Source organism: Onychostoma macrolepis, chromosome 01 (genome assembly GCF_012432095.1).
Source record: "Onychostoma macrolepis isolate SWU-2019 chromosome 01, ASM1243209v1, whole genome shotgun sequence".
Taxonomy (NCBI): Eukaryota; Metazoa; Chordata; class Actinopteri; order Cypriniformes; family Cyprinidae; genus Onychostoma; species Onychostoma macrolepis.
In genome coordinates this window covers 16,479,218-16,492,510 of record NC_081155.1, presented here as the reverse complement: position 1 = coordinate 16,492,510, position 13,293 = coordinate 16,479,218, and the positions used below count along the sequence as shown (strand labels likewise).

General features: G+C 36.5%; 1 protein-coding gene across 7 annotated transcripts in view; it reads right to left on the bottom strand.

Annotated features, from left to right (window-relative positions):
- Positions 1-713: 713 nt before the first annotated feature.
- pnpla6 (patatin-like phospholipase domain containing 6) overlaps positions 714-13,293 on the bottom strand; it is a 31,782-nt gene continuing 19,202 nt past the window's right edge. For 2 of the 7 annotated variants that reach the window (XM_058771818.1, XM_058771826.1), the window contains exons 28-35: positions 10,236-10,352; positions 6,497-6,613; positions 4,527-4,675; positions 4,207-4,359; positions 3,943-4,059; positions 3,540-3,627; positions 3,204-3,358; positions 714-3,126 (exon numbers count right to left, since the gene is read on the bottom strand). In XM_058771818.1, the coding sequence (XP_058627801.1) occupies positions 3,046-3,126; positions 3,204-3,358; positions 3,540-3,627; positions 3,943-4,059; positions 4,207-4,359; positions 4,527-4,675; positions 6,497-6,613; positions 10,236-10,352 (977 nt within the window). In that variant the 3' untranslated portion in view covers positions 714-3,045. The remainder of the gene's footprint in view (positions 3,127-3,203; positions 3,359-3,539; positions 3,628-3,942; positions 4,060-4,206; positions 4,360-4,526; positions 4,676-6,496; positions 6,614-10,235; positions 10,353-13,293) is intronic. The other 5 variants (XM_058771832.1, XM_058771847.1, XM_058771840.1 and 2 more) reach the window with 5 other exon arrangements.

The following is a 13,293-nucleotide window of genomic DNA, read 5'->3' as shown; positions in this document are numbered from 1 at the left end:
TATAAGGACTATACTTAAAACGTGCAACGAAATATTTAATAATTTAAATACAGGCCTACTCATTGTTCGAGTTAGTTAACTTACAGTGGCCATGTTCTCCGATGTTTCATTTAATAACAACATACCGGTCCTACTTTTATGGCTCTTGTATTATTCCGCGTGAGCTCTTCACACAAACACGTTTAAAAAGGCAACTGGCGCCAACGTTTCCAACGGTTACTGTCTGGGTTAAAACGGCCTCGAAGAACATTTGATGCTTAAATGTAATCTACAGTTAAAAATCAAGAAAGAAAAGCAAAAGAACAAAGAACTGGTTGAAGCAGAAGACTAAGTTAAGGTGGGATGCAGATTAATAATAATGTTAAATTAATGTTAACGAATTAAGATTGTTTTCGAGTTTTACTACATTGTGTTTACTATTTTGATTATATTCAAACTTTCACAAACACACAAACCTTTAATACCAATAGCAGAAGGAAGGCATCAAAAGAGCATCCAAATGATGACCCAGCGAGAGTTTTCATTCCCTTCATCAGGTGTTGATGTGAATAAACCTGTCAGGTTTAAATCTACAATTATCTGTATATTGACAAAGAATGTAGTAGAATAGGATTTATTTAGGTCCCATGGATAAAGTTGCTTTACATTTCAAATTGTCATAAATATTCACTTGGGAACATAATACCTCATTTCAAAAAGCAATTTAGTCAGCATGGCATTAAATAGGATTTTATTATTCATTATTCAGCATTTACTTCGGAGGCTTCTAATGGTCACACACGTGACCCGTCTGTACCTCAGCCACCTTTTAAATTAGACAGTAAAGACAACATCAACATTATTTTTTCTTCATTATCGTCAGTGCAAAAATGCTAATCAAGCAAAATAAGAAACCGCTTACTGTTATTCTCTATAATCTCTAAAGTGTTTTAAAAAGCTATTTAAAAAGCCAGTGGTAACACAAATAAATTAAATAGTAGTTGGCAATTCTTTCAGTTCTCATAAACATATAAAACAAACCGTTTCAGCATAAAAGACCGAAACAAAGCAAAAGCATCAAGGGTTGAGGGATTTGTACATCTCAGTGAGGTTTCAGAGATAATATACATTGATTCTGGACAGGTTTTAGGTTGGTGAATATGGGAAGGATGACATTTGGCTTTGGAGTGCAAGGAAGATCTGCTCCAGTACTGGACACTGCATACCTGGCACTCGTTCAGCAATATAACAATTTAAACTCTCCACATCTTCATGGGATTATATTACAGGTGTTTTTGTTCATCTCTTTTGTTTTTTGCTTTGTGAATGTGCAATAACAAAATAAGGCATCCACCTCGTCTACCTGAAGCACAAGTAGTTCTGCATTTCTTAAAGGCTGAAAACACACACACACACACACACACACACACACACACAAACACAGACACATCCAATTCCACATAAGATATTTTTGGCATTAACGATACTCCTCATGAAAGCCTTCTGCTTTCCCTTTCTTCATTCACTCTGTCACTTATTTTTCACTCTCTGCCGATCTCACTTCCTCACTCACTACTGCAACCATTTCCACAATCACTACCGCTCTTCACTTCCTCACACTCCTTACCGCTCTCGCTCTCTAAAATATCCACTTCCTGACTCTATTCCACCCACTTCCTCGCTCACACCCACGACCCACTTCCTTTCTACAGCTCTCACTTCCTCGCTCACTACCGCTATCATTTTCTCACTCACTACCACAATCACTCCCCCTCTCTCTCTACCACTCTTTACTTCCTCCCACTCCTTACCGCTCTCACTCGCTAACATATCCACTTCCTCGCTCTCTACCGCAACCACTTTCTCGCTCACTCCTGCAATCATTTTTTCGCTTACTACTGCAATCACTTCCTCACTCACTTCCTCTCTCTCTTCCATGCTTACTCGTTTCCTTACTGCATATCATTCTCACTTCCTCTTCACACCCTACTTTATTATTTACCTACCTTACTCTACCTCCCTACATTTATCTGTTTTTCTTTCCTACTACTCTTTTAAAAAAAAAAAAATCTACTTTTTTCATCATTCTTGATTTCATTCCCCATTAGTGTATCCATCTGTCCACATTTTCATGTCAGGAGTCAATCCATCTGTATTCTACACTATTTGGTCATCCTTTTTTTTTTTTTACTCCCACTGAGATCTTTCCTATCATAATTCATTCCACATTTGACCACCTACATAGCTTTCCATTCTGTTGACCCTCTTTAAAATAATATTAGATAACAGGAACAGTGTTACTAAAAATCTGCAGTGATACGTTGCAACCTTACATCAAATACCATCAAATCACAATCTAACCATTATAAAGGAAATAATAGGTCTCTATTAAGCAGCATCACTTCCTCTTGAAGTCTTTCTAAACCTATACAGTCTATTCTCAGTGTCAGACCTACAACAATGCATCTTGGGAAGCCATTTTCAGTCTAGAAGGCATCTTATGAGAGGAGTTGCCAATTTATGTTTAGGATGTGGCCATACACACACACACACACACACACACACACACACACAAAATCACAAAAAAATTAAATTAAATTAAAATCACAAACCAGCCACACCACACACTATCTCTAATGAACTGGTATCATCTGGAAACAGATGGGGAAACCAGGACTTAAGGATAGTCGTATACTGGCCGCTACTGTAGACATCTTTTCCCACTCCCAAAACATCTCAAAAGATGTAGAGCCCCTAATTTCAGTGGCAAAGTATCTCAAGGAGTGGTTCCTCTGCCTTGGTGGGCCCCTACAGACTTTGGACCCTGTTGTTGTAGAGTCTTGAGCCAAAAAAAAAAATCCCAAAGGCATAACAGAGTCACAGTTTTGGTGACAAGTTGTGGGTAATGTAGTCGTAACAGGGTCTAAATCACAGTATCTTTGGTGACTTTCCAACAATCTTATTAATTCAGAAGTCTTTTCTTCTGTATTTGTCTTTACACTCTTCAGTCCCTGGTGGGACTCTGCATCTCTTTCCAGTGCCCTTTGACCCTGCATTACTCCCTTTTCAGCAATCTGACACTCCAGAGAAGTCCAAGTTGGGGTCCCTGGTGATGTTCTTCCTCTGACGGACTGTCTTCTCTTCATCCTACACAAATGATTTAGTTTTTAATGTCACCTGACTTTAATTTCACTATATAAAAGGTTGTGTGTGTGTACACTTACTGATGTGAAGATCCCATTTGGTCCCCATTCTCCAGGAGACTGGTCCTCAGGGTCTTCGGCCTCCTCCTCTTCCTCTTCCTCACCCTCCCCCTCCTCCTCTCTCACTGTGTCCATCCCGTCCTCTTCATACTCCGTCGCATAGTCAGACTCCTCTGCTAGACACATAAACATCAGTTAAGCACAAGTACATGATATAATACCAACTCTGCTGGCCAATGTTGTAAATTTAAATACCTTGTCAATTCTGTCATAAATTTCAGAAGCTAAATCTTCAAATACATGTAATGGGGTAAATTAGTAAAGAAGTATTTTTTGTTTTTGTTTTGAGTAACTGACCATCAGCTCCTAAGTAGCTCTGCACCGGCTCAATCCTGGACACAATTTCAGCTAGATCAGTGAAGTCTGCGCTAGGACACGTGCACGACTGAAACAAATAGCAACAAAACACAATCACAACAGCTTAATATGCAATTTAATGAAATAAGAAAAAACTACTCAAAATTCATTCATCTATAAAGTTTGGGGTAAAATTTTGTTTTGAAAGAAAGAATTATGCTTTCATTCAGCAAGGATGCATTCAATTGATCAAAAGTGACAGTAAAGATATTTACATTTTTACAAAAAAATCAATTTCAAATAATTACTGTTCTTTGTGAACTTTATTTATCAAAGGATTCTCATATTCATTGTCAAAAGGGTGATAGAATAGTGGCTTGTTTTAATGAGATACTAAACTCACATCAGTCTTCTTGCTGTCATTGTAGTCCGCTGAGCGATGGTCTTTCAGCAAATTTTCAATAATGTCCCCACGAGCCCACTCAGTAAACACTAGTTTACCATATTGATAACCCACATCCTTAGAGAAAACAGAAAAACTTTAAATATACCAGTTTTGAGAGGTCATTTACCATCTGGAAGAATTTTCATTTCATTTTATAGTATCAAGACTACATAGATTAATTGTCCCCCTCTGTTTACTGCAGATGTGGGCTTTTGTTCTCACATAGATTTCATCAAATTTCCCAAAGTCCATGGTCTTAAAGCGGTCGATGGGTGGCCGAATGTACTCGCAGTATGCACTCTTCTTGACAAGTTCCAGCTGCCGTACACAAGATACATAGGCCAAACGGGACTGGATTTCAGCCATGTCAGGCACCTGAGAGATACAGGACATTTTTAAGCCATTTATTCAGAGCTAGCACAATCAATTTCATAGACTGTACAATATTTTCTTAAGATTTTAATTCCATTAGAGGATCTCAAATTGAATCGGCTGCATTGGCTCCACAAGAAGTGTTCTAACATCCCACAACATTGACTCACCTTCACTTTCTCCGCCCACGGGTTGATTCGTTTCCATAGCAGCCACCAGCCAGAAAGACAGTCACCGTAGTTACAAAGATCAGTCTCATCCTGGCTGCCCACATCGATGGCGATGACTGTTTTTGTGCCCATATTACGAGCTATGTCCGCTGCAAGGCGTTAGCGCGCCAGTTGAATGCAAACAAATGCACACGTACACAAAGACAGACATCCACAAGGTAGCAGGAAGAATCAAAGTACCGTTAATATTTCAGACAACATTCTTCAATTAATAATTTATCACCAATCAACGCTGTTTAACCAAACCCCTCACTGAAAAGCTGCCATTTTCATCAGTAATATAATTGAATAAACATCAATGTTTAAAAGTAAGAATGAAAATTTTAGAATTAAGTAGATTCTTAAAACATTTGCTGAGAATTGAGGTAAAACAGCCTTGCAGGTGATGAGTAAAAACAAAGGATGGAAAAAGACAATTATATTCAATGATGACAAGACAAGACGCAATTAAAACCTAACAATGTAGGCTTAAAAATTGATGCATTACCAAAAAAAAAAAAAAAAAAAGGAGTTAAGAACTATTCCCTGGAATTTTAACATCCAATCTGCTTTACAGGCAATAACCAGAGCTGGGTAGTAATTGATTACATGTAATCTGGATTACGTAATCAGATTACAAAAATTAAGTACTTGTAATTAGTTTAAATTACATTTTAAAATCTTTCAAACACATTAAAATGCACAAATTCGTGTTATTTCTTATTTATATGTAATGCAGGTATCCACAAACCTTTTTGTCATCTGAACCTCTTTGACCTAAATCGTAACACTTTAGTATAGGGACAATGTCACTATGTACTAGTTGCTTATTAGCATGACTGCTCAAACTCTGAAACACCCTGCGGTTCGTAAAAGAACCCCAGTTTGGCAAACCTTGACATAATATAAATACAAATCCTATTTAAATAGATGTGATGAACGAGTTAGGTTAAAAGTAATCTAAAAGTAATCCAAAAGTAGTCTTGATTATACTACCTAAAATGTGTCGTGTAATGTAATGGATTACTTTACTGACTACAGTTTTTGTCATGTAATTTGAAATCAGTAACGGATTGCAATTTGTAAGTACTCTACCCAGCTCTGGCAATAACACAGATGATTTCAATGCAAGAAATAATTGTGTCTTTAGCAGTGCAAACTGCTTGATGAACTAATTAATTAAATTGTTAAATCAAATTATAACATGGAATGTAATCTTCAAAATCTTGTCTTTTCCCCCTGAATTAAGATGTTCCCAGTTGAAATGCAACATCTGAACTACGTGAACTATATCTTTCTGCCCAATATGTTGCACTGCAAACTGAGGGACATTATGCTATTGCTGTCTGGTGATATGTTTTTTTGGAATGTATTTTTCATTATTTAAAATTTGACTACATTGAATCACACTTTCCTATATTGTAAAGAAGAGATACAGCATATTTATAATCACAATTTAAGACCAACCGTACACCAGACAACAACAACAGCAGCTTGCAATGATTAATATTTACAATCTGATAAAATTTCATGTTTTTAAGGCTGATGAGGACAAGAGGTCAAACAACAGAGCATCTTTGTCCACACCACCCAATCCCTGCAGAACTTTATCCATTTGTCTCTGTACAAATCATAAACCAATCTGATAAACACCAGAAATGAGTGAACGTTCGAAATGAATTTAAAATGTGCTGGAAATCTCCAAGATGCCAAATTGACTAACTAACACATTAAAATAGAGACACATTCTGAGATCAAATGGATAAAGCAAAACCACTCATTCTACCCTCAAAATGATGAAGAAAATCACAGTATACTTACTCAGAGCCATGTAAGCTCTTTAAAACCAAAAATTAAGTGATTGACCAAACCAGATTGTGTTTCTGGCCCAGCAGCCCTCTCTCTGAGGAGTTGCTCTGGGCCGTACTTGCCTGGCAGGTTGTTGATGTATCCTCCATCCATGAGCAGGTTTCCATCTTTAGGGTCGCAGAGGGGTGGCAGGTACCCGGAAAGGGTCATGCTCGCCCTGACATAGCGCCACAGGGAGCCTACCACACCAGGAGGGGACAATAACCTCTTAATAACCTCTAAAGTACGTCAACGTAACGCCTCAGCAGAGTTTGGAGGTGACCCTGAAGTCACAGTTTTGGTTAGTAGCGCACAGACCAGCAGGGAGATACAGTGACTGTCACCCCAAGGACGGTGTGCGGTGGTTTAGTTTGGCCTACCTCATTCAGTGAACCCGACCTTGACAGAGGTTGAGTAAACACACATGAGGTAAGGCTGACTTATCTTCCAACCCTGTCCCACTGGCTTTTTTCAATCAAAAAATTTCAAATGATCATGGATCCTTTTTCTGTTATGCAAAAGATACAAATTGTGCTAATATTCTTACTGTTCATTCACTTAAATACATCATTATAAATCAGTATGATGTATTTTTCAGGCAGAGGGGAGACAGAGTTGAAAAACAGTCAGTGAACATATTGGGCACTGCCAGCCTGTCCTGGCCTGCAGTACTCCACTGGACCATCAGGTGTCAGGAGAGGCATGACAGTGGCATGGGTTGGAAGGAGAGAGAAAAATCCAGAGAGGCAGGTGCATTCAGCATGTGGCACTCTTAAAGTGATAGTTCCCCCAAAACTCAACATTCTGTCATAATAGAGTGCTGCAAACATGGTGCATTATTAGTGTAGGCTGAAACCCCAAAATGAAGTAGCATTTTAGCACTTTCAGTTCCATCATCCTAGTTACTTTTTATGCATTGCGTTACTTTTGAATTACTTTTTGTCTCCTGAGCTGGGCAAAAGGTGTATTTTTGGCAACTGTAAAGGCTCTATCACACCAAAAGTGAAATGAATACGCCTCAGGCTGAAGGAAACACCTCTGCACTGATTTCCCTTAACATGGGGACAGAAGAGCTGTCGGTGAATAAATCGGAAAACAAAGTAACTGGTGTTCCTTATTTGAAAAAGTAACTGATATTTTCTTGTAAATTTAAAAGTAACGCATTACTTTACTAGTTACTTCATAAAAGTAATTACGTAACTCACACTACTTGTAATGTATTACCCCCAAGACTAACCATCTTGTGGTTTTTAAAAAGCTTTTACTTGTCTTAAATGTGACTAAAATGTTATGCTTGGCTAAATGTGACTGTTAAAGTTAACTGGGACAATAAACATCATCGCACCGAACAGGAAAACTTATCTATTCTAGTGCTGTCAAACGATTAATTGCATCCAAAATAAAAGTTTTTTTTACATAATATGTGTGTACTGTATTATTACAGTTTATAATTATGTAATTATAAATACACACACATACAGTATATATTTTGAAAATATTTACACATTCATATTATTATATTTTATATTATTATATATAAATATATTTAATATATAAACATACATTTTTCTTAAATATATGCATGTGTTTGTATTTATATTTACATAATAAATAAACAGTACACATACATATGTGACCCTGGTCATCAAAACCAGTCTTAAGTGTCAATTGAAAATCTGGAATCAGGGTGTGAGAAAAATCGCCTTTAAAGTTGTCCAAATTAAGTTCTTAGCAATGCATATTACTAACCAAAAATGAAGTTGATACATTTACGGTAAAAAATTTACAAAATATCTTCATGGAACATGATCTTTACTTAATATCCTAATGATTTTTGGCATAAAAGAAAAATTGATAATTTTGACCCATACAATGTATTGTTGGCTATTGCTACAAATATACCCCAGCGACTTAAGACTGGTTTTGTGGTCCAGGGTCACATATATTATGTAAACAGAAACTTTTATTTTGACTGTGATTAATCGCGATTAATCGTTTGACAACACTAACAGTTAACTTTCACCATTTATAATCATGGTCTTGAAAAATATCCAAATTTTTTTTAATCAGGAAGCTTAATGATGGTAACTTTGAAGTTATGCGACTGTGGTGTAGTTTGTTTACACTTCTGGCGATTGTATTTAGGCTTCAAAAATTATACACTGTGTTCATTTGCGATGATTATTGTGATGAATAAAATGTATGAATAATAAAATCCTGTTTTTTTGTTGTTGTTATTGTTGACTGATCCAGGGGTGATGCTTACATGTGGGTTGGCCTACAAAAAATGTCATCACTGCAGCACTCTGTTTACTTACCCTCATGTTTAATAAAGCGGATAATAACAGATTTGTAATTTTGGGGTGAGCTACTGATTTAAAGCAAAAATGGTGCCCACTTATACATAAAAAGATCTGTCTGTGAGCCTGTTTAAAAATGTGTGCTGTAGGATCCAGAACAACACCTCCCAGTGACTCTTATCCTTATAAATATTGCATACATGAAGAATAATGGCCTACAATAGATAAACATGCAACAGCATGCACACAGAGTGTATGGTGTGCTTGTGACAGCCACAATCAAGGTAGATGGGAAGAGTGCATGTGATGTGAACAGCGCATGGGGAAAATACTTCAGCTTGAACAGCAAAACAAAAACGTAAATATAGAGAAGCATCAGCAGCCATCATTTACTTTATCGATACCGAAAGTCACATCACAGCATCAGTGTTGTTCATAGCTTCATGCAAATCAGCATATGCGGTTTAACTAGAGCAACTGACACTAGCCTGCTAAACAATATTCACCAACCATACACAGAGGCCTTATTAAAACACATCTCAGTAAATGACAACAACAGCAAAAATCACTAAACATATCAATGCCTTATTTTCCGAAAGCCTACTGTTGATTAATCAAATTTAAAATGCTAATGAAACATCATATTACAAAGTCAAAAGTAACAGACAGAACTGTTACATGTACTGCCGTTGTAATAATGCACATATGCACATAATGTAATGTATATGCACATATTTGTAACCACACAACGGCTAAATTCTACACTAATGCACAAGGAAAGGGAAACTGAGCATCAGGTGATTTGAAATCAATGACTGGACTCTATGTGTGCATAAAGTGTTCTTTACAAAAGAGCCAAACAGGGAAGAATGGGTGTGAATAGAAAAACTGAATGTAAATTGTGCACCTAGTGGTCCTGAGGGTAAATGGCTGAATCTTACAAAACTGATAAAGAACATGACTGAGTCACATTTCACCCTAAAAAAGAAATTGCAACAAGAAAATGAAGCCTATGCTACTTCCATTAAGCCTCTCATGGCAATTAAGCATAAAAAAACAATTATATACATCCGGACACATTACGGTATTGAGAATATGGGGAATAATTGTGCTTAATTGCCATAAAAAATAACCACACTATAAAAAAAAAAAAAAAAAAAAAACATCTAGGCTTTATTTTATTAATGCAAAATCTAATTTCTTTCCTTTTTTGATTTTGGGATGGAATGAAACCTGGACATGTTTTTCATCAGATTCAGCTGAATGTAATGTTTATCTTGGTTATGAAAGCACAGTCTCTCTCCTCTATTCTTTCTCTCACTGAATACTATCCTGGGTTCCTTCCAAGCCATGGGTTCCCAATGAAAGCAGGGGGTTAATTTGTTTTAAACAGGACAAGAGACAATAAAAAGCAAAGGGTAACTGAGTGGTTGGTTGTCGCAGGGATACTGGTGTAGCAGGTTTTTATAAACCTCCTTTAGGTTTCTAGAAGGCTTTGGTGAAAAGGGGGCAGAATCCTGACCTGGGACATTGTTAACATAGCAACCATCCACGAGGAGGTGGCCGTCCTTGGGGTCGCAGAGAGGAGGCAGATAAGGGGTATAGGAGGCACTGGCTCTAACATAGCGCCAAACACAGCCTGGCAAAATGAAGATGGAGAGTAAATCAAAACTGGACAAGACGTGGAGAGAGACAGAGGAGGGAGGGACAGTATACAACAGGAAACAGATGAGTGAGAATGAGAAAGGGACTCAAAATTCTCTGACTGTAGTTCTCCGCAGTTTCATGGACATCATGCTGAGATCTGGCTTTGCCAATCAGACTACATTATTCCATTCAACATAAACAACGAAAAAACAAAACTTGATGGTATTTGACATTTAGAAATGAGAGAAACTACAATCAACAGCTTGTTTACCTAGACAAAGAGGGAAAGAATTAGGGATGCAACGATACCATTTTTTCAGAACCGATCCGATCCAATCCGATACCAGCGCAGTTTTTTTTGTTTTTAAATCGATGTAGAATTTCTGTTCTTCTGTGTGTTGACCTGATCGTCACTCTTTTGTGTGTTAAACACAATCTACTACATATAGATAACTTCATTTTAATGAAAAATAACAAATGAAAAAATATATAATCATAATCTATTACAAAAATACTATTATAAACTAGGTTAGTGGATAGTTTAGCAGCAAAAGATACCCTAGAAAAATCATGGTTTTATATCATTTTTGGCCCCCCTAAATTTGGAATGATATAAAACAATTTTTGGTGAAATGCGCAGTTTGTCCTGTAAACTATATAAAAAGAAAAACAGCTGTTAAATTCAAATCTGCGTTCGCTGGCTGGCACAGAGCCAGAGACGCACGTTTTTAAAGCGCTGCGCATTATAACCAATCACACACGATTCTGCTGCGTTTATGAATGCAAGGACCAATCAGAAGCGTTCAGATGAGTCATCGCCGAAGCTCCGCTATTTCGTCACCGTGCGCGCTCGCCGACTGAATTCTCTCCTCAGAAACAACAAAGTGAAGATGTATTAATTTCACAGTGTAAACAGCTTTAGAGATTATTATGGGAGTTTTTGAGAGTGCTTGAACTCACTGGACTGAAGTGAAAATGTTCTTTGATAATGTAAACGTTCTTTGCTCTTCCTGTACAATGAAAGTGCTATGGGCTAATTAGTAACTTACAATGTTTTTATTAAATCCACATAAAATACAAAGTCAGTCGTATTATATGTTTATGGTATGATACTCATTTTATGGTATGACATCTGGTACTTAAGTAAAAAGTAAAAAGAAGGATTTTTATGCAAAGTTAATATTACAGTATTAGGCTACTTCGCCCATTATAGATCAACTAACAATCTATAAAGGTGCAAAATGCATTTACTTACACATATTTGAGAATCGAGATATTTCATGATATATTTTGGGAATATTTCGAATAATAATAAAAAAAAAATACATAAGCCTATATTAGTTATACAGTGGTATTGTGGCAGCTGTGTGTCATATGACAAGCATGAGAGCCCCCTCCTCACTCGTGCCCCCTCAAAAATGATGCCCCTGACATACAATATTATTTGTCAAAATAAATGAAATATGATGAAATATTAATTTTAGTTGAAATTGTTATAGATTACTTCTAGAGATTGCAATGATACATGACATGGTGAAAAATGACTGAATGAATAATACTTAAAGTAGGTTAGGATGAATTTTAAAATTGTGCCCCCTAAAAGCACAAGTGGCCCCTGTCTGGCCCCCCTCAGTTACTGTGGTCTAGAACCGCCCCTGGTTGACTGTAGTAACCGAACGCAACACACAGTTTGAACGCTGAATGGAGGATGACAGACAGCCGCAGCGGGGAGAAGAGTTTACCTGAACTTGAATTTAACGACTTAAATATTCATCTGTACCTCAGATTAAACTATGCAACAGCTTTAGAACACTTGAAATATATTGCACGAAAACTTTATAGTGCTTCATAATGTTTTTGTGCCTTTCGTGGGGCTCAACAATAACACAGAATAGTATACGCACAATATCGGATTTGGATCCGTCTCGTCTGATCGATACCTGATCCACAGAAAATGACCGTATCGGAGCCGATACCGATACTGAGTATCGGATCGATGCATCCCTAGGATGAATGCTGAATATATGAATCTAAACTGCATTTATTAGCGATGACAGTCTATGCCATAATGGACAAATAAACAGGTTAGGGAAGGAAGCAGGGGAGGTGGAAGGACCAAAGAGGGTGAGATTGAGAGATCTGCAGGCTGTTAAGTGTTATAGCACACAATAATGACAAGAGCACGTTGACCACAGCATCTTCTCTGACAAAACTACAACAGTGTGATTTATGCTTCTAGTGGGGGAGAAAAAAAATATATATATATATTTTACTATGAAATTTCAATAAGTTTTAAGATTTGAATATCACAGATTAAAAATAAAATAATAGGATTTAAATATTATTCAAAATAATACTTCCAACAAGGTCACATGACAGTAAAGACATTTATGATGTTACAAAAAATTTCATTTTTAAAAACGCTTTCAAACTTTGTTCATCAAAGCATTAAACTAATAAAAAAAGAAGAATTGTTTCTTAAGTACCAATTCGTCATATCAATTCAAAAAAATATTTGACAACGTATACAGAAAAAAATTATATATTAAAATAGATATATACACAGACATATAATAAAATAGGAATATTATTAAATTGTAATAATATTTTATAATACTACTGTTTTTGACAAATGAATGCTGCCTGGTGAACAAAAATAAATAAATAAATAAAAATCTTACTGACCACAAACTTGCAAATGAGATGCATTTAAAGTTGCTGGGGGAAAAAACCCAGAATATGTGCACTATCCATTGACAAAGCAATAGATCTTGTAGCTCACAAACGTCTCTTATTTAGTAATGAGACTTACAACATTCTGGCCATATTGCCTAACGCACATTTAACTACTATTGAATGAAAATCAGTGAAATGACTTTGAACTTGTTACTCTCGCATTGTGAAACTGTTTGAATGTAAGAAGACATTATAAC